Source organism: Oryctolagus cuniculus, chromosome 11 (genome assembly GCF_051225735.1).
Source record: "Oryctolagus cuniculus isolate XC-2025 breed Fujian yellow rabbit chromosome 11, ASM5122573v1, whole genome shotgun sequence".
NCBI lineage: Eukaryota > Metazoa > Chordata > Mammalia > Lagomorpha > Leporidae > Oryctolagus > Oryctolagus cuniculus.
Window position 1 is genome coordinate 121,339,340 of NC_142877.1, and position 21,090 is coordinate 121,360,429.

At 54.8% G+C, this 21,090-nt stretch overlaps 1 protein-coding gene across 5 annotated transcripts in view; it reads left to right on the top strand.

Annotated features, from left to right (window-relative positions):
- The window catches only part of TBC1D22A (TBC1 domain family member 22A), a 358,344-nt gene that overhangs the window by 20,844 nt on the left and 316,410 nt on the right, over positions 1-21,090 (top strand). For all 5 annotated transcript variants that reach the window (XR_016216438.1, XR_016216436.1, XR_016216437.1 and 2 more), the window contains exons 2-4: positions 11,829-11,885; positions 13,192-13,514; positions 15,432-15,608. Coding sequence is in view for 2 of the 5 variants with exons in the window: in XM_051839990.3 (XP_051695950.1) it covers positions 11,829-11,885; positions 13,192-13,514; positions 15,432-15,608 (557 nt within the window). In the remaining 3 variants the exon portion in view is untranslated. The remainder of the gene's footprint in view (positions 1-11,828; positions 11,886-13,191; positions 13,515-15,431; positions 15,609-21,090) is intronic.

Below are 21,090 nucleotides of genomic sequence, written 5' to 3' on the forward strand. Positions count from 1 at the left end.
GTAAAGTGTTTAAGGAAAAAAAACCACCAACCCCTCTACGCTTTATCATTCCCAGCCTCTCTCCTTCCCCGCCCCCTCCCATTCTTAAGCAGCCGCTGTCTACTTTCTGTCAGCCTAGAATTACTGCCTGTTCCGGACATTTCATATAAATGAGAATGTGTTTTTTTTTTGTGTGTGTGTGTGTGACTGACTTAGTGCACTTAGCATGTCTTCAAGGTGTTATCCATGTTACAGTATGTATCAGCACTTAAATTTTTTTTTTTTAAATTTATTTGGCAGGTAGAGTTACAGACAGTGAGAGACAGAGACAGAGAGAAAGGTCTTCCATCCAGTGGTTCACCCACAAAATGGCCGCAATGGCTGGAGCTACGATGATCTGAAGCCAGGAGCCAGGTGCCTTTTCCCGGTCTCCCAAGCCGGTGCAGGGCCCAAGCACTTGTGCCATCCTCCACTGCCTTCCCAGGCCACAGCAGAGAGCTGGACTGGAAGAGGAGCAACCGGGACTAGAACCCGGCGCCCATGTGGGATGCCGGCACCGCAGGCGGAGGATTAACCTAGTGTGCCACGGCGCCGGCCCCCAGCACTTCATTTTTATAGCCGAACAGTAGACTGTTGTGGGACTGTATCGCACTCCGTGTATGCGGTTACCCAGCAAGAGACCTTTGAATGCCGTCCTCCTTTGGTTGCTGTGAATACGCTGCCGTGGACAGCTTTTGTGTGGATGTCTTTATTTCTCTTGGGCTTATTCTAGAGCTGGAATTACTGAGTTACATGGAGTCTGAGGAACGACCAGACTTTGTTTTTTAAATTTTAAAGATTTATTTATTTATTTGAGAGGCAGAGCTAGAGAAAGAGAGAGTTCCATCTGCTGGTTCACTCCTCAATGGCCACAGCAGCCAGGGTTGGGCCAGGCTGCCATCAGGAGGTTGGAACTCCATCTGGGTCTCCCATGTGGATGGCAGGAGCCCACCTACTTTGGCCATCTTCTGCTGCTTTCCCAGGCGTGTTAGCAGGAAGCTGGATTGGAAGTGGAGCAGCTGGGTCTCAAATTGGCACTAGCATGGGGTGCTGGCGGTGCCTTAACCCGCTGTGCCACAGTGCCAGCCCCCATGCCCGTCCAAAGTGGCTGCACCAGTGTTTGTTCCTGGCAGCAGGGTGGGAGATGTCTAGCTGCTCTGCATTCTCGCCAAGGCTTGTGTTTGGTGTTTTAATTTTGCCCTCTCCAGTGGAGGAAGTGGTGTCACTGTGGCCGTGACTCCCTGATGGCACCGAGCATCTGTCTATGTGCTTCCTGGCCGCTCTTGTGTTGTCTTTGGAGAAATGTCTGTTCAGATCCTCTGTTCCTTTTTCAGTTGGTCTTTTTACTGAGTTTTTTTTTTTTTTTTTTTAAGATTTGTTTATTTTACTTGAAAGGTGGGTAGAGGTCCAAACGGCCTCGAAGAATGGAGCTGAGCTCTCCCGAAGCCAAGAGCCAGGAGCTTCTTCCTGGTCTCCCACGCTGGTGCAGGGGCCCACCGTCTTGGGTCATTTTCTGCTGCTTTCCCAGGCTAGAGCAGAGAGTTGGAAGTGGAGCAGCAGGGACTTGAACCGGCGCCCACATGGGATTCTGGCGATGCAGGCAGAGGCTTAGCCCACTACACCACAGTGCTGCCCCTCTATTGAGTTTTAAGGGTTGGTTGGTTGTTCTAGATACAAGTTCTTTATAGGATACATGACTTGCAAAGAATTTATCTTATTCTGTGAATTACCCTTCTACTTTGTAATGGTGCCCTTTGAAGCACAAAAATGTTTAATTTTGATGATGTCAGATTTATCTCTCATTGTTGCTTGTGATGTCAGAGAACCATTTGCTTAACAAAGGTCACGAAGATTTATTGCTGTGCTTTCTGCTAAGAGTTTTGTAGGAGGGGCCGGCGCTGTTGCACAGCGGGTTAAAGCCCTGACTTGAAGCATATGGGCGCTGGTTTGAGATCTGGCTGCTGCACTTCTGATCCAGCTCTTTGCTATGACCTGGGAAAGCAGTAGAAGATGGCCTGAGACCTTGGGCCCCTGCACCCTCGTGGGAGACCAGGAAGAAGCTCCTGGCTCCTGGCTGCGGATCTGCGCAGCTTCGGCTGTTGCGGTCAAGCAGCCAGTTGGAGCGTGAACCATTGGATGGAAGACTCTCTCTCTCTCTCTCTCTCTTCTCTCTTCTCTCTTCTCTCTTCTCTCTTCTCTCTTCTCTCTATGTAACTCTGACTTTCAAATAAATAAATCTTTTTTTAAAAAAAGAGATTTGTAGGTTTTGCTTTCTTTTTTTTTTTAAATAATTTTTATTTTTTTATTTATTTTTGACAGGCAGAGTGGACAGTGAGAAAGAGAGACAGAGAGAAAGGTCTTCCTTTTGCCGTTGGTTCACCCTCCAGTGGCCGCTGCGGCCGGACTGATCCGATGGCAGGAGCCAGGTGCTTTTCCTGGTCTCCCCTGGGGTGCAGGGCCCAAGCACTTGGGCCATCCTCCATTGCACTCCCTGGCCACAGCAGAGAGCTGGCCTGGAAGAGGGGCACCAGGACAGAACCGGCGCCCCAACCGGGACTAGAACCCGGGGTGCCGGCGCCGCAAGGCGGAGGATTAGCCTAGTGAGCCGCGGCGCCGGCCCTGTTGGTTTTGCTTTCTAAGACGTTTGGTTTTGAGTTCTTGCGTAGGTGAGGAGTGAGGCTGCAGCTTCGCTCTGCTGCCCTTGGGCGGCTGGTCATCCCGGCGCTGGCTAGACAGGCAGTCCTGTCCTCGTCGAGGAAAAGCTTGGCGTCCTGTAAGCGTGAGGATTTACCTCTGCGCACTCAGTTCTATTTCTTATGCCAGGACTGTGCTCTCTCGGTTACTGGGGCCTTTCATTTGTTTTGAGATCTGGAATTGTGAGCCCTGTCTTTGTTCTTTTTCAAGGTAGTCTATTCTGGTCCCTTGAATTTCCATATCAGTTTCTGGATCAGATTATCAGTTTCTGTAAGGAGCCAGCTGGGAATTTGATGGGATTGCATTGAATTTGTGTTGAATTTGAGAAGCTTGGACATCTTAATGGTGTTCAGTCTTGATATACGAGCATGGGTTTCTCCATTTGTTTAGCTCTTTAATTTATTTCAATAGTCCCCCCCCCCCCCCAATCTTAAACAGTTTATTTATTTGAGAGACTGAGAGAGGGAGAAACAGTGCCAGAGAGAAATGTCTGATCCACTGGTTCACTCCCCAAATGCTTGCAACATACAGGACTGGGCCTGGTTGAAGCCCAGAGTTGGGAACTCAGTTCACATCTCTACGTGGGTGGCGGGGACCCTGCTGCTTGAGCCATCCTCTGTGGCCTCCCAGGGTGTGTGTTGGTAGGAAGCTGGACCAAGGAAGGGAGCCAGGGCTCAGAGCCTGCACTCTGACCTGGCTGTGCTGTCCCAAGTGGCGACCTGACTGCTACACCAAACTGCCACCCTCAGTGTTTTGTAGTTTTCAAGGCACGCATTTTACACTTTGTGAAATCTGTTCTTAGATACTCCTTTTTGGGTTGCTATTACAAGTAGAATAGTTTTTTTTAACTTCAGTTTTGGATGGTTTATTGCATGTGAGCAGAAACAGGATTGCTTTTGTATGTTGATTGTGCCTCCTGCAGGCATGCTGAGCTTGCTTTTCTCATTCTGATGGTTTTTAGAAGCTTGCAGAGGATTTTCTCTTACCAGATCCCGTTATCTTGTGAGGCAGTTTTACTTCCTCCTCTGAGATCTGGACGCCTTTCATTTCTCATCCTTGCCTAATTTTGCTGGCTGGAACCTCTAGTACATTGTTGAGTGAAAGTGGTGAGAGTGGATATCCTTGTCTTTTTTTCTGAGTTTAGGGGGGAAAATTTAATCTTTCACCATTAAGAGATTAGTATGAGTCTTTTTGGTGTATATTATTTAAAGATTTATTTATTTGAGAAGCAGAGTTACAGACAGAGGGAGAGACAGAGAGAGAGAAGTCTTCCATCCGCTGGTTCACTCCCAAATGGCCACAATGGCTGGAGCTGAGCCGATCCGAAGCCAGGAGCCAGGAGCTTCTTTTGGGTCTCCCATGCGGGTAAAGGTGCCCAAGTACTTGGGCCATGTTCTGCTGCTTGTCCAGGCCACAGCAGAGGGCTAGATCGGAAGAGGAGCAGCCGGGACATGAACAGGTGCCCATAGGGATACTGGTGCTGCAGGCGGGGGCTTAGCCCACTGGGCCACATGCTGACCCCTGGTGTATATTATTTAGATATTCCTGGTTTACTGAGAATTTCATAAAGAGGTGTTGAATTTTGTCAGATGCTTTTTCTGCGTGCATTGAAATGCCCTGGTGGATTTTGTCCTTTCTCTTACATTGAAGGAGTTTTGGTTAAGCCAGCCTGTGCTCCTTTTCATGTGTAGCTGGGTTTGACTTGAGGTGTTTCGTTGGGTTTTTATGTGCTCAGTTGGGGTTGTTACTGGCCTGCAGTTTTCTTTCCTTGTGATGCTTTTGTGTGTTTTGGTGTTGGAATCCTGGCCTTCTGGCCTGAGCTGGGAGGCGTTCCCTCCTTTTCCAGATCCTTGAGAGGTTTAGGAACATTGGTGCTGATTCCCATGTTCGGTAGCATGTACCTGTGACGTCAGCGGGCTTCCTTTGTGAGCAGCATTTCGACTTTGCGTGGCAAGTGTCTGTGCAGATTTTCGCATTCTGTTTGAGTAAGTTTTTGTTGTTTGTGTCTTTCTAGGAATTTGTCCCTTTCCCCAGGTTATCTTGCTTATTGATATTGTTTGTGACATTTGTTTGTGATAGTCTCGTGTAATTTGTTTCATTTTTGTTAAGTCTGTATAATGTCCTTTCCCTCGTTTCCGACTTCAGTCATTTGTGTCTTTTTCTTTTAGTCATTCTGGCTGTTGGCTTGTCATCTTTTCAGAGAGTCATCTTTTAGTCTTGTGGATTTTCTGAGGCCTCAGATTCTGCATCAGTAACCAGGCTAGTGGGTTTTTTGACCTCTCCTGGAGCGTTGCTGCAGCCCTGTGGCTACCTGGCCCTGTGGCTGTTTGGCTGTTGTGTCCCCCGGTTGCTGTGGCTCTGAGCAGTTGCCTCTTCTCTCTCTGATGGTGGTCAGGATCAGGCGAGTGGGAAGGGCTCCTGCTTCCTCCCACTTCTCCAGAAAGTCCTTCTGCCATCCATGTGAACCTTGTGGCCAGCTGGCTTCCTGTTCAGAGTACCCCCTTTCACACACATAATGAAACCCCACAGAGCAGCTGTGGAGCTCATGCATTGAAACAGACAAACAAAATCCAGAGGAGTGAACTTGCAGAAAGAGAGAAATCGTCATGGTGACGGAGGTCTGCCCTGTGCAGGTTCACACTGTGTGTTACTGAGACCTGTGCCTGGAGCGAAGGGACCAGCACTTCCCTCACTCCAGAGGCGCAGTGCAGGGCAGCGGTGACCTCTGTGAATGACACGCGCTAGGGTTTGCTGGAACCCAGCGTCTGGGTGGTGCTGTGTGGTCATCCCTTGCTCCCGTGGGAGTCTGGTTTTGCAGGCTGCTGGGTGCCTGTGACCTGGATGGGCCAGTTGAGTTTTCTGTCTCTGTTCTTCCATCTTCAGATGGGAAAGATCCTGTCTGCTCTCGGGGTTGTGGAGATGAGACTCTGGCTGCCTGCTGTCCTCTAGAGCAGTGCTGCGTGTCTGTTGTCCTCTCTTGCTGTTCCCTGCGTTGACTCTCTGCGGTAGCTCACACTGAAGAACAGGGCACTGGGCCCCATGGGGGCTGTCGTGGGTGGTTGCTGCTGAGCTGTGGGCACCCGGTGGTAGTCACAGTGATGGGCCTCGCTTTCGTGGGTTCCACTCCTGTGGTGATGGTACCCAGCCCCAGCGCCCACTGTCTCCTCCCAGTGGTCAGGGCGGTGCTGTGGTTTGCCCCTGGTGCCCCGGGCAATGCTGGCCGAGTGGACGGGCCAGAGCTTGGCCTGCAGGTGTCCTTCCCGTGTGAGGGCCTGTTGCTAACTCCCGTGTCCGCAGAGACACCCGTGGTGTTTCAGGTCTCTGCTTAGCAGTTTCGTCCGAGATCACGTCATTCCCTGCTAGCTTCTCCTGGGAGGGAGAAGTCACAGCTTAGCCTTGCAGGGTTCCCGTCTCTCTTCTGCATCTCCCTCCTCTCCTGGGGGGGTGGGACCCTCGAGGGCACGCACTTCTCCTCACTGCATGGATGGCCTGAGCTGCCACTTCCTTCTTCCCAGCTGCCCCTTTGTGGGCCTATCTCTGCCTGGAGCCTTCTGCCTGCCCTGCTTGGCTCCTGTCTGAGTGTCAGCAGTTTTTCCTCAAGGAACCTTCCTTCCGAGACTGGCCTATCACGCGCTGCGCTGCCAGTTCACCCCGCCCAGGCCTGAGTGAGTTGTGAGGTCAGGCACGGTGTGAATGAGCTATGAGGTCACCCCCGGGCATGAGTGAGCTGTGAGGTGACCCACGGGCCTGAGTGAGCTGTGAGGTCAGGCACGGTGTGAGTGAGCTGTGAGGTCAGGCACGGGCGTGAGTGAGCTGTGAGGTCAGGCACGGTGTGAGTGAGCTGTGAGGTCACGCATGGTGTGAGTGAGCTATGAGGTCAGGCACGGTGTGAGTGAGCTGTGAGGGCACACACGGTGTGAGTGAGCTGTGAGGGCACGCACGGTGTGAGCTGTGAGGTCAGGCACGGTGTGAGTGAGCTGTGAGGTCAGGCATGGGCCTGAGTGAGCTGTGAGGTCAGGCATGGGCCTGAGTGAGCTGTGAGGTCAGGCATGTGCCTGAGTGAGCTGTGAGGGCACGCACGGTGTGAGCTGTGAGGTCAGGCACGGTGTGAGTGAGCTGTGAGGGCACGCACGGTGTGAGCTGTGAGGTCAGGCACGGTGTGAGTGAGCTGTGAGGGCACGCACGGGCCTGAGTGAGCTGTGAGGTCCTCTGTGCTACACGCTGTGGTTGGTTTTCTGCCTCCCCAGCTCATCGTAGAGTCAGTGGCCCACAAATGTTTGCTAAATTTTGCTGAGAAATTTTAGGCCATAAAAGCAAATGTTCGATATAATTAAAATCTTGTGCCGTGGACATGGGAATGGTGGACTGAGTAGCAGCTGAATAGAAAACCGAGAAGGACCCAGTGTGCTGTTTTAATGTGTGTTGAACATGGTGTCCTCAGGCCAGTGGGAAAAGAAGCAATTGAATAAATGGCATTGGAATAGTTTATTATTTTCTTTAGAAACGTTTGCCAAGCAATAAACAGCAATAATAAATTTTAGGTGGATTGAGGATGTACCAAAAGGGAAAAACAACAACACAGAAGTGTGAAGCCAGCACGTAACCCCAGTATTTCTGGGGTGAGCCTTGCCCAGGATGGGCCCCAGCGTGGACCACAGGTGGAGGAGAAGAGATTGACTTCTCTCCTGTGGCAGGAAAGCAGACACGCCATCCCTGTCAGTTTTCTGTGGCTGCCCTGACAAACTGCCGCAAATGTACACAGTAACACAGACACTGTCTGCTGGTTCTGGAGGACAGGGTGCGGGGCGGGCCCCGGGGGCTGCTTCCTCAGGGGGACTCCTGGGGAGGGCATTTCTGTTCCCCCTCGGGCTCTGGAGACGGCTTCGTCCCCTGACACGGCCCCTTTCCCAGTTGTCCAGTCAGCAGTGCAGTCTCTGTGACCCCTGGAGAGGTCCCGGGTGCTTTCCCCTGTCAGGGTCCGTGTGCAGAGCCCCTGTGCCGCGTGAGCTGACACACTCAGCGAGTCTGCGCGTCGGGAAGGACGGGGACGGCTTTGGTGGGACCGCCATGTTGCCCGCTACCCTGCCTGAAGGCTAGGACTCCGTGTTTACAGGTGTCTCACAGATCAGCGTGAGGAGGTGAGGCCCTCCCTGGACAGTGGCAGCAGGAAGAGGCACTCATGGACCAAGAAGGCGTGCAGCCTGCACTGCGAGCGTTGCTCCTGACAGCGTCTGTCGCAGGGGCCGGGGATTTGGCAGCCTGTCAATGTTTTGTCTTTAGATACTGACTCCAGGGGCCCACTCTGGCGTGGCGGGTGAAGCTGCAGCCTGTGGCACCGGCATCCCATGGGGGCAGCTGTTCAAGTCCTGGTGGCGCCACTTCCAATCCAGCTCTCTGCTAGTATGCTTGGGAGGGCAGCAGAGGGCCCAAGTGCCTGGGCCTCTGCACCCATGTGGGGGACCTGGAGAAAGCTTCTGGCTCCTGGCTTCGGTGTGGCCCAGCCCTGACCATTGCAGCCATTTGTGGACTTAACCAGCAGATGGAAGACTCTCTGTCTGTCTGCCTCTTCCTCTCTGTAACTCAGCCTTTCAAATAAATAAATAATCTTATAAATAAATAAATAAATAAATACTGACTTCAAGCCCAGTGGACTTATGAATGTGTATGGTGACTTGCCTTGGGTTCCTCATAAAATGGAAGACAAATTCCCTTAAAAGTGTAACCAACAAACACTTTACAGTTTTGTTGTCAGCACAAAGTGTGGTTGGTTGAGTCATCTTCCAAAATCACTAAGGCAGCATGATCAGGTCTTAAGTATACTTGAACTAAACCCTGCAGAGAAAGTCTTTCCTTACCCGAGACTCGTTACCTCTGGCTCGTCAGGCTACAAGTGAGTACACCAACGTGGGAGAGCAAGTGCACCAGTTTAAAATACACTCTGATGATCACGCTGCAAACCAGCCCAGGGAAAAAAGAGTGACTTAAAATGTACCTTTAGGGGCCAGCACTGTGGTGTAGCGGATAAAGCCGCCGCCTGCAGTGCCAGCATCCCATATGGGCACCAGTTCAAGTCCCAGCTGCTCCACTTCCAATCCAGCTCTCGGCTATAGCCTGGCAAAGCAGAAGATGGTGGCCCAAGTCCTTGGGTCCCTGCACCCACATGGGAGACCCAGAAGAAGCTCCTGGCTCCTGGCTTTAGATCGACACAGTTCCGGCCATTGTGGCCAGTTGGGGAGTGAACCAGTAGATGGAAGGTCTCTCTCTCTCTCTCTCTGCGCCTTTCCTCTCTCTTTGTAATTCTGACTTTCAAATAAATACATAATCTTAAAAAAAAATGCACCTTTAACTGGTAACAGGCTTACTGGACTTCTTATAGACACACCTCTATGAACATATCTCCCTTCTTGTCTCTTATGGGTTAAGAGAAAGTTAAGAATTCAAGTTTATGGGGCCAGTGCTGTGGTGTGATAGACTAAACTTCTGGCTGTGGTGTCGGCATCCCATATGGGCACCAGTTCGAGTCCCAGCTGCTCTTCTTTGATCCAGCTCTCTGCTGTGGCCTGAGAAAGCAGTGGAAGATGGCCCAAGTGTTTGGGGGCCCTGCACCTGTGTGAGTGACCTGGACAAAGTTCCTGACTCCTGGCTTTGGATTGGCTCAGCTCTGGCTGTTGTGACCATTTGGGAGTGAACTAGCAGATGGAAGACCTTTCTCTCTCTCTCTCTCTTTGTAAATCTGCCTCTCAAATAAATAAAATCTTAAAGGGAAAAGCAAGTTCATGCATTAGAAAAAGCAGGAAAAACATAGGAATACTCAAAATCCACTCTTATTCTGTTACTGACTTCAGTCCTATGCATGGCACGGATAAAGTCAGATTACTGGGTGTAGAAAGAAAGCCGATTCTTGAATTCTTTTGAGGGCTTCGTTGCCTGTGGTCTGAAGTCCAGTGTCGGTACCCTCAGAGACGCTGGTTTTCGAGGCACGGTTACTATCCTCTTACGCCCGGTGGGGCCGGTAGGGCTCAGTGCTTTAGAAGGGGCGGGTGAAGTGTTGCATGCAGCATCAGGTCGAGGTAACCAGACTGAGACTCACTGGTCCTTACGACTGAGTCTGAGAGGTCAATGCTTAAAAAAAAATTAGATTTATTTATTTATTTGAAAGAGTTACAGAAAGAGAGAAGGAGAGACAGAGATCTTCCATTTGCTGGTTCACCCCTCAGATGGCCGAAATAGGGCTGGGCCAGGCTGAATCCAGGAGTCTGGAGCTTCTTCTGAGTCTCCCACATGGGTGCAGGGGCCCAAGGACTTGGGCCATCTTCTGCTGCTTTCCCAGGTGCCTTAGCAGGGAGCTGGGTCAGAAGTGGAGCAGCTGGAACTTGAATCGGCGCCCATAGGGGATGCCAGCACTGCAGGCGGAGGCCTAGCCTGCCGTAGCTATACCACAATGCAAGCCCTAAAAGGTCGATTTGAAGGCCAGGGAGGTACCCACTGCCATTAGCCTCTTTCCTGTGTGCTTGTATCCCAGGCCTGCCATTCTGTGGATGTGGCCTGCAGAGGTTGTGTGCCAGCGTTTGTTGAGTGCGGTTTCTGTCATGGTGAGCGGTTTTAAACAAGTTGAAGGCCTCACTGTTAATGCTGTTGTGTCGGTCACGTTGTGTGTGCCCTGTGACGTGAGAGGAGATGGCACAGGCCAGGGTTGGGGTCTCTGGGGCTCTGAAAGGTTTCTGAAAAGTTCTGAAAATTTCAGGGTAGCAGTAGGTTTACGAGGATTTTCAGGAAAATTATTGGAGAGTCCACGTGCACCTCATCTCGTGCTGTTAGGTTTGTGTTTGCTGTGTGTATTTTCTTTTTGTGTATCAAACAATACGTAGAAAATAAATTATTTTAGCAAAGTAAAGAATGAGGTCGTGATCCAGGGAAGTCGTGATGTGTCCTGAGAAGGTGGGGTCTCCCGCACTCAAGGCTGTGTGAAGACATGTCTGTGTGTGTCCTCACCCCCCATCGCCCTACTGGCCCCTTCTGAGTCGACCACAGCAGTTGGGACGTCTGGGGACAGTGGCTCCAGCAAACAGGGATTTTTGTCCAGGCTTTGAGCGGCAGCTCAGTGGAGCCGCCACAGCCGTGCTCTTCTCCTTTGTGCCCCCATGGTGGCTTCTTCTGTCCCGCTTGCCAAGCGGCTGAGGTGCCCTGAGTCACTTCCGTGTCCCAGGTAGGGTCGCTGGGGGAGCTGCGGTCCAGGGGTGCTCATCGCAGCTGGCTTTTCTGTTCGGAAGGCGAATGCCTCTTTCTCCTGGGCCTGCTCTGTGTCCGTGGCCAGCCCTGTGTCTTTTGTTCCTGCCTGCGTTCCCATCCGATTTTCTAATAAAGCCATGAGATTTTTTTTTTTTTTTTGACAGGCAGAGTAGACAGTGAGAGAAAGAGACAGAGAGAAAGGTCTTCCTTTGCCGTTGGTTCACCCTCCAATGGCCGCCGCGGCCAGCGCACCGCGCTGATCCGATGGCAGGAGCCAGGAGCTTCTCCTGGTCTCCCATGGGGTGCAGGGCCCAAGCACCTGGCCATCCTCCACTGCACTCCCTGGCCACAGCAGAGAGCTGGCCTGGAAGAGGGGCAACTGGGACAGAATCTGGCGCCCCAACCGGGACTAGAACCCGGTGTGCCGGCGCCGGCCCGCCATGAGATCTTTTTAAAAATTATATTTACCTTCATCGTCTAACTTGGCTTTCGATCTTCTGACAAAATGGTCCCAGGTGAGAATTCCTGGTTAAGTTCTAGTGCCCATGGCAGGTGAGAATTCCCAGGTGGGTTCTAGTCCTGCCCACGGCACAGGCTGCGGTGACCGCGGCTTGCTGCTGCCGCCGTCCTGAGGGGATGCGCGAGGTCTGTGGGGTAGTGGCTCCCTGTGCCGGCCGCATTCTCAGGGAGGGCCTGCGTGCCCACTTGTGTGTGGGCGTGTGGGTCGCTCCTAACTAGGCCCTCAGGAGCCCGAGTGGCCACAGGACGCGTGCCTGCGGTGGGGAGTTGCCCCTCCACGCTGTGGGTGCTGGGTGCTGGGCCTTCCTGAGCCTGTGGAGCTCTTTGGACAGTGCAGAAATGCTCACGTGTTTTCTCTTTCTGAACAGCATCCGGCACGTGTACGGAGCGCAGCACCCGCCGTTTGACCCGCTGCTGCACGGCACGTAAGTGGGACTTCACCCTCTTCGTCCTCACGTGGTTCCTGGCCCTCGGGTGCTGAGCGCCGAGGCCACCAGCGCCTGCCCGCTCCCCTCGAGCTCCCTGCGCTGCCCTGGAGGAGAGCAGGTTTGCGTTCAGCTAACGCAAGTCATGCGGTTGCTTCCTGTGGCCTTGCTGGCCGTGCTCAGGTCATCCTGTGGAGCGGAGGGCAGTCGCGGAAGCCACAGCCTGGTGCTGGAGGGCTGGGCACAGCAGGGCCTCAGGAGAGCAGGGAGCCGGCACCCTCGAGCAGGTTCTCTCCAGCACACTCTGCCCGGGTCTTGGCTCACCCACCGGAGCGGGCGGGAGTAGAGGTGTCGGACTTGGTGTGGTTGGGGTGGGGAGCCCATGCGTGTTGTCACTCTAGGCGGGATCTCGCTAGGTCGCGAGTCTCCGTGTCCGTGGGAAGGCCTCTGCTTCCTGCACATCCCCTCCTGCCCCATCCTCAGCAGGAGCTCCGCTGAGAGCCGGGGAACGGGAGCAGGTGTGTGCAGGTCCTGGCCCGTGTGCCTGCGGATGGCAGAGGCTGCTCCGTGTGGCTCTCCTCCTCCTGTCTGATGGCAGAGGCTGCTCCGTGTGGCTCTCCTCCTCCTGTCTGATGGCAGAGGCTGCTCCGTGTGGCTTTCCTCCTCCTGTCTGATGGCAGAGGCTGCTCCGTGTGGCTCTCCTCCTCCTGTCTGATGGCAGAGGCTGCTCCGTGTGGCTCTCCTCCTCCTGTCTGATGGCAGAGGCTACTCAGTGTGGCTCTCCTCCTCCTGTCTGCATCCTCGTGACCTTTGCCTCCTGTTGGCTTCTTATCTCCATGAACCGTGTTTGCTTTTTCATGTCACTCTCAGATAGATGAAGCCACCTTTTTACTTAAATTTTTAAAAGGTTTATTTTATTTATTTGAAAGGCAGAGGGAGAGACAGAGAGAGACAGGGGATGAGTGGGGAGAGAGAGATCTTCCATCTGCTGATTCACTCCCCAGATGGCCACAGTGACCAGGGCTGGGCCATATAGAAGCCAGGAGCCTGGAACTCCATCCAGTTCTTCCTCGTGGGTGGCAGGGTTTCAAGTAGTTGGGCCGCCCTCTGCTGCTCTCTCAGGTGCTTTAGCAGGGAGCTGGATGGGGAGCGGAGCAGCCAGCACTTGAACGAGCCCTTGCCTGTGGGATGCCGGCATCGCGAGCTGCGCCTGAAGCCACTGTGCTGGGGCTTTCTTTTCTGGTTGGTTTTGAAGGGAGTGCTGTGAAACCTGAGCACGGCCAGTAACGGCGCCTTTGCCTTGCAGCTTGCTGAAGTCCACGCCCAAGGTGCCGACCACCCCGGTCAAAGCCAAGAGGGTCAGCACCTTCCAGGAGTTTGAGAGCAACACCAGTGACGCCTGGGATGCCGGGGAAGACGACGACGAGCTGCTGGCCATGGCAGCCGAGAGCCTGAACACCGAGGTGGTCATGGAGACGGCCCACCGTGTCCTGCGTGACCACAGCCAGCGGCAGGGACAGCACATGGCACAGGAGGCACCGGCTCCCGAGGCAGAGCCGCCCGCAGCCCCAGCTAGTGACCTGCGGCTGGTGAAGTCTGTCAGCGAGAGCCACACGTCCTGTCCTGCAGGTAGGAGTGAGCACGGGACAGGTGAGGTGTGTCTGTTCAGGGCTCGGGCAGGACCCCAGCCCTCTCCTTCCTCTGTGGAGGGCGCAGAGAGCTCCTGTTCTCATTTATACCAGGACTCATGCCTGCGAGCCCTTGGGGCGATCTCGGCAGCACCCCCGGGCAGGAAGAGCAGCCCAGCCTCTGCCCGCAGCCTCCCGTCCCCGTCTCCCCATGCCCCCTGCGTTTCTCTCCCAGATGGAGCAGCAGCAGAGGCCGTAAGTGAGCACAGGCCTTGGGACACCATGTCCCAGGGTCGCTGGTGGCTCAGGGGTGACGTTGCTGCTGGGGGTCCTGTGCAGGGCCCAGCCCTCCTAGGGCACTGCGGTGATTCCTGCCAGGGGTGCACTGTGGCTCAGGAGGCTGACTTCATGGTCGCCTCCTCACAGTGGGATTGTGTCTATGTCTCCTCTCCGTGGTACTGCTCCTGAGGCTGTGTCCGCCCTTCTCTGCCTGGTGCAGGCACACTGTCTGCCGTGTCAGCCTGGCTAGCACCTGCAGGGGTGCATCACGTGGGGAGAGTCCCCCGGCCTCAGCGCCAGTTGTTGGACGGTTGGCGTGAGGATGGACGGGCCCCGGGACTGGGTGGTTGGTGCTTTTCCTGTTCACATTGCCAGGGAGACCTGCTGGTCTGTCTTCCCGTTCCCTTGGAGCACTTTGCTGTCACTGTACCCTCAGAGTTCCACCTGCCGCCTCGTAGAGTGGGGGTCAGAAGGGTGGTGTGCTCAGGAGCGAGTGGCCCTCGGGGGCTCGGAGGCCACACTGGTCCCTCTGAAGCCCACAGGCACCTTTAGTCTGAGGTGGGATGTGGAGCTCTTCGTCCTGCCGAGTCTTTCCATGGAGTCACAGGTGAGCTAAAGCCGTAGCTCCACAGGAGAGAAGGGCCACGATCACCACCCCTGTCCTCCCACCCAGGCCCAGGGCGAGGCTGCTGGGGAGACCAGGCAGCAGGGAGGACAGAGCTGTGCTCTGAATTGCATGCCCCTGTGTTAGCAGCTTTTCTGGAAACTGAACTGGGCCAGATTCTGCCCACAGGCCATAGGTGCTTTGCTCCTGGATTGCCTGAGGGTTTCCCTTCCAGGCCCGGCTGGGCGGGCGCCGCCGGCACTGCTAGCCTGCTGCAGCTGCCGACAGGGGACTTCAGCGTGTTGACTCCGCTGCGTTGCTTCCTTGCTCCATTTCCTGGAGTTTATTTTTCACCCTATTCTACTCTTCAAGGCTGGAAAAAGGAGGTGGCTGGTAGGAGACAGCCCCAGGGCCCGTTGCTGGTTTGTCCTGGTGGTTCTGTTCTCCTCCCTGAGCTGTCCCCAGATCCACGTTGCTGGGCATAATGTGGCGTCTCACTCTGTGTGTGCAGTAGCGGGAGGTGTGGTGGGTAGGGGTGGTCTCTGCCTGTGGGGAGGTCCTGGTCTCTTGTGGGCCCTCGCTGTGGCTCCCCGTCCTTGGTGCATGGGTGGGCATCGTCCTTTCCCTCCATGGTGACCCGCTGGGCCACGTGAGCCCGTCCCGGCAGGTCTTCTGCATTCTGTCACCTGGGCAGGCCGGATCTGCCTTCCAAGCACCCATGGGAGCCTGACCACCACCACATGCTGATGTGGTCTCAACTTCTCTTTCATCACTCAGCTTTTATGTGGTCGTGTCTGTTTTGTTGATGAGTAATGAATACTCTGCCAGCGAGGCAGGTGAATTTCATAGGTGTCTGTCCTGTTTTCTTGTTCATGAAATCAAGGTCCTTGGGAGGAAGGGACAGTGCAGCCTGACTGTGTTCCCAGAGGGTCAGCGGCACAGCAGGTGTGAGACTGCCCTGTGAAGGAAGAGCGTGAGGTCGGAGTGGTCAGGAGACACCCTCACCCTCCCTCTGTGTTCTCTCGCCTCCTACAGAAAGTGCCAGTGGCGCGGCCTCTCTGCAAAGGTCCCAGTCTCTCCCACACTCGGCCAGTGTCGCCCTGGGTGGGACGGCTGACCCAAGCACCCCTGGCAGCTCAGCGCTGAGTGAGAGGGAGGCCTCTCGGCTCGACAAGTTCCAGCAGCTGCTTGCCGGCCCCCACACAGACCTCGGTAAGTCTCCTGCAGTTGCTTCTCGCTGCCCATGAGGAGATGGTGTTCTGCAGCGACCCACGCTTCCACGGGTCTGCCCGGTCAGAGGTGGACATGACTGTGCTCCCGTGCCAGAGGCCCCCGGGGCTCTGTCCTCGTGCTTTCCTTTGGACCTGTTTTGTTGATACTTTTCTTATTCTTGAAAAAGTGAATTAATTAAATCAAAAGGCAGAGATCTTTCATCTGCTTTTTCTCTCTAAATGGCCATAGCAGCCAGGTCTGGGTCAGACTGAAGCCAAGAGCCAGGAAGTACGTCTGGGTCTCCCACAGGGGTGATGGGCCCAAGTATTTGGGCCCTCTTCCTCTGCTGTCCCAGGAGCAGTAGTGGAAAACTGGATCAGAAGTGGAGCAGCCGGGACATGGACTGGCACACTTCAGTGTGGGACTGCTGGTGTTGCACGCGGTGGCCTAACTCCCGGTGCTGCAGTGCTGGCCTCTCGTTAGTGTACTTCGATTCGGTCTCATGACGTCGTTCCCTCTTAACTTCCAGTTGACTCTTACTTGTGCTCTGGGTGAGCTCCTTGGGACTGGCCAGGCTCTGTGGAGCGTTGTGAAGACAGCGGCTCTGAGGCACAGGGCTGGTGACCGGCACCCTGACCTGCCTTGAGGTGGGGTGAGGTATGGGGATTGGTCAGCCCAGAGGGTGACAAGCAAGGAACAGGCACAGGGACATGGTCGCCCATGTGATTCATCCTGGGGGGCTGTGGGGAGGCACACAGTCCCCGAGCCAGCCCTGAGCTCCTGGTGGGGCTCTGGGGACTGCACCAACCCTCCAGGCTGTCTAAGGGCACTCCCCCTTGAGTCGCTGTCCTGTCCTGTGGCCCATCTTTGAGTGCCACTCTGTACTAGGTGTTTACTCAGTGCTGGAGCTTTCAGGAGGATCGAGATGTGGCTATGGTCCCAAGATCACACAGCTGGGGGGAGCAAACCGCCAGCCGACCATTGTGGGTGGTGTCAGTGGCGCTCTGAGACCCAGAGAGCTGGGAGGTGCAGTGCTCAGGGTGGCCAGGAGGTGGCGAGTAGGGCACGCGAATGGGCTGGCTGCAGGCTGAGCTCAGCTGAGGCCGCTGCAGCTTAGGCGAGGAGAGTCTGAGGCTGAGGGGTAGGGCAGAGGCAGGCTGCCTGGCTGGAGAGGGCAGCTGGGCAAGGTCTGTAGCCAGGAAGCTGCAGCTCCAGTCCCGAGCACAGCTGTCGTGCTGGGCTGGGCTTCTTCCGAGTTTTATTTGTGCATTTGAACCAGCAACAGTGCAAATGTTAGGAGAGCACCATGCACAAAGGGCGTACGTGAGAAGGTGCGCAGTCCCCGTGCCCACCCCTGCTGGCCCAGGTGTCTCCTGGTGACGGCCGCCCATGGACAGACTGTCCACTGTTTCGTTTTGGTGTGATTCCAGCCTTACACAGAAGTGGCCAGGGTGTACACTGCCCCTCACTGCTCTTCATGCAGGGTCGCCAGCTGTTTGCATTTTGCCCGGGTGCCATTCTGTGTGTGTATGTGTATTTTTTCCAAGCCCATGTGAAAGCCAGCTGGAGATAGCGGGTCCCTGCTCCTGAACACACTGTGTATTTCCTAAGAGCAGGATGTACGCTCAGCGTGAACGTAGCAGTGTGGAGCAGCGAAGTCGGGTGCTTGTCGTCGACACAGTCCTGTTTTTATGACCCTGTTACAGCACACAGTCCGTAGTCACGTGTGCCACTTGTCCCAACAGTGTCCTTTGTGTCTCTTTCCTGGTCTAGAATCCAGAGCAGGATCCTGTTCGTTCAGCTGTGGTTTCTCTGAGACAGTAACTCGACCCCCCCCCCCCCCCCCCGCCGTGAATCTAAAGTTTTGTTTATTTGAGAGAGGTGGTGGGGGGCTCCCATCTGCTGGTTCATTCCCTAAGTGCCTGCAGTGGTTGGGGCTGGGCCAAAGTCAGAAACTCAGTCCAGTTGGTCTCCCGTGTGGGTGGTGGGAACCCAACCCCTTGAGCCGTCATTTGCTGCCTCCCAGTCAGAGGTTGAGTGAGGACTCAGACGCGGAACGAGGCCTGCTGGGTGCGGCCTGCCCGCGCGTGCTCTGCAGAGCACGGGCCAGCGATTTGGCTGACTGTCCCTTGGCTTCTGGGATGTCTCTCATGAGGAGATCCAGGTAATCGCTTTTGGCAGGAGCATTACCCCTAGATGTGTTCTTCTCATCACAGCAGGTGGCTGCGGGGCGGCTGGTGTTGGCGCAGGCGCTGCCGAGGCTCGGTGTGATCACTTGGTGTGGTGGCGCTCCCAGCTCCTTCCCAGAAGAGCCACTTTTCCCCTTGGCAGTCAAGTGACTTGCAGGGAGGTGACTTGAGGTCTGTGTCTATGCAGCGCATTTTCTTCTTCCTCACGGTGGTGACCTTCTTCTGCATGTGGGTTTTGGGGTTCAGCTCTGTACTTGCCCACAGTCTTGGGGTGTTCTGCAGTCGCTGTGCCGCGGACGCCCCAGTCATTTCACCGGCCCTCCTGACGGGCGTGGCGGTTAGTTCTCATCTTTGATTCTTCCAGGCAAGCTGAGAGCTTTTCTTCATGCAGCTGAGCCCCATCCTGCAGGGTGACGTTCATGGAGGTGTGGGCGGGGGCGGGGGCGAGGGCACGCAGAGGGTGGCCTGGGAACTCCTGGCGGGAAGTCCCATCTGCTGAGATGGGAAGTCATGGTGCTTTGTGCTTCAAGGAGCTTCATCTCGCGGGCTGAGTATGAGTCTCAGCCACTTCCCTTTCTGGCAGGCCACCACACCTTCTCTGCAGAATCCGACACTTCCAGGCGGCTTAGGGAGGCAGACTCTAGGTGCCTGAGCGGAGAGCTGGCCGTGCTGCCCACTCGCCATGTGGCCGTGCTGCTGGTGAGCATCCTGCGCCTGTGTCCGTGTGTTTCAGACAGGTGCATACATACATGTATACATACATGTATAGACATGTAGAGTATAGCATCCCAGTGCTGCAGGGTGAAATCACGTACAGGGCCAAGGAGAGGGGCCGGTGCTGTGGCGTAGCTGGTAAAGGAGCTCCCTACAGTGCGGGCATCCCATATGGGCGCCTGCTCCACTTCCAGTCCAGCTCCCTGCTAATGCTCCTGGGAGAGCAGCAGCAAATGGCCCAAGTCCTTGGGCCCCTGCACTCACGTGGGAGACCCAGAAGAAGCTCCTGGTTCCTGGCTTTGAATCGGTCCAGCTCTGGCTGCTGTGGCCATTTGGGGAGTGAAACAGTGGATAGAAGATCTCTCTCTTTCTCTGTATCTCAGTCTCTGTAACTGCCTTGCAAATAAATAATCTTCAAAACAGAACAAAACAATGCCAAGGAGAGTGCCCAGCACGTAACGGACCGTCTGGAGTTAGTTACTCGTTAGTGTTGTTAGTTAGTTAATCGTTAGTATTGTTTTTGTTCACGTTTGCCTATTCATCCCCCAGCTTGACAAAGTGGTTGCTTTATGACTGTTGATAAGTCAGGGCAGCTTGCAGGTGTTTTCTGGGTTGTGTGCAGTGGTTTTTCAGCAGTAGGCGGCTGGCAAGGATGAAACTTGACTTGCCCCATGCGAATCCTGCTGGGGTCTGGCTCTGAGCACCACCTAGAGTCTTCCTGTGTCTCTGGTGAGTAGAGCAACTTTTGGAAATTAAAATTATGCTTAAAAACACATCTTTCCATGTGGTGCAGTGGGTTAAGCCGCCATTTGTGATCCCCACTTGGCCTCTGGTACCGAAGCACCAGTTTGAATTCCCACTACTCTGCCTCCAGTCATGCCCTTGCTAATGCACCTGGGGAGGCAGTGGATCATGGCCTAAGGACTTGGGTTCCTGCCATCCGTGTGGGACACCCAGGTGGCGTTCTTGGCTCCTGGTTTTCTGCACTGGCTATTGCGGCCATTTGGGGAGTGAAGCAGTGGATAGAAGATTTCTTTCTCTATCTCTTAGTCTCTCTTTCTGACTATCTCTTCCTATTTCTCTGATGGTCTGCTTTTTAAATAAGCAAGTCCACAAATCTTTTTTTAAAAAAATAGAGCTTTCCAAATGTAGAAAATATGTGTGTACATGTAAAAGCCAAATGCTTTGATGGATTTTTGGGATTATGTTTTTCCCCCTTTTCTTCAGAATTCTATTTAAATATCAAATCTAAAACCAAAACACTAAAGCCAGAGCCTTCAAAGGTAAACAGTTACTGGATTTGTATTTAGTGGTAAGAGAAAACACGGTAGTTTGCCTGTTTTTATAAGATGTTTAAGATGCCTCCGAAGACAGTGGAGTATCTTATCTTCACAGCTTGTAACAGATACAGATGGAGAACATTTGAGCAGTTGGAGGGGCAGTTCAGCCCCGGAGGGGCTCCTGCCTGCCGAGTTTCGACCTGTCTGGCCGACGGTGGAGTTCTGGGCTTAGCTTATGCTCTCTGAGCCTGGGGATGAGAGTAGCAAATAGAACTTAACAGCTCATTCTGCTCTTAGTGTCGACTCAATATTTGCTCACATGAAGGCGTCCTGCCTTGAAGCCTGGGAAAATGGCACTTGTGGGTATTCGTCTGTGTCACGTGTGTGGCTGATGAGTGGCGTGTGTTCGGCAGGACGCAGAGCACGCAGGGCCCGCGGGGCGGGTGCATGGAGCTCCGCCCCAGCGCTCCAAGGCACGAAGGCCGTGGAGCACAGGCACTAGCCTGCCCCTCGAGGAGGGGGCCGGGGCTCACTCACATTCTGGGCCCCTCGGTGAGCCTCGGCCGGGGTGAGAGTGTTCTGTAGCCGGAACTGGGAGGAGCGCACACTCAGAGTCTGCGGTAGACGCCCTGGTAGGGCTGTCTCCGGCAGGCCTGGCGCCCTGGCTCACTGCGTGACCAGCTCTGTCTCATCAGCTGGACCGACCTCGCGGGTTCCCCGTGCTGGGGAGTGAGTGTAGGTGAAGTCACCCCTTCGGCCAGTGTTTGTGGAGCACCTGCTGTGGTTGCAGGCAGCTGGAGCGAAAGAGCCAGACCCCCGTGGGCCTGCCCTGAAGGAGGTGGCGCTCTCCTATGGGATGCAGACAGGCAGGTAGACACGCCGTGTCTGTCTCAGTACCCTGTAGCGTGACAAGGTGGCAGGAGCACGTGGAGAGGAAGCTGGGCCGAGGGACGAAGGCTGGGCGCTGCCCGAGAGCCGGTGTTCAGCACAGCCTTGGGCGTCAGCGTGTTCAGGGTGAGAGCTACGTGAAGGCGGGCGTGGGAAGATGAGGGGGCGCGTTCTGGGGGCGGGGCCAGTGCAAAGGCCCTGTGCCCTGTAGCGCTCTGTGTGCTAAAGGAGTGGAAGGCAGCTCCCGAGGCTCTGGCTGGTGGGGGAGGGGAGGAGACGGGAAGGGAGCAGGTTCCCGGGTCTGTGGAGGCTGGGAGGGTCTCCTGGGGTCTTGGTGAGCAGAGCGTGCAGCCTCTGGAGGTTCTGAAGCAGGAGTGGCTGCTGAGGGCTCCGTGTAGCTGTCGCCTGCGG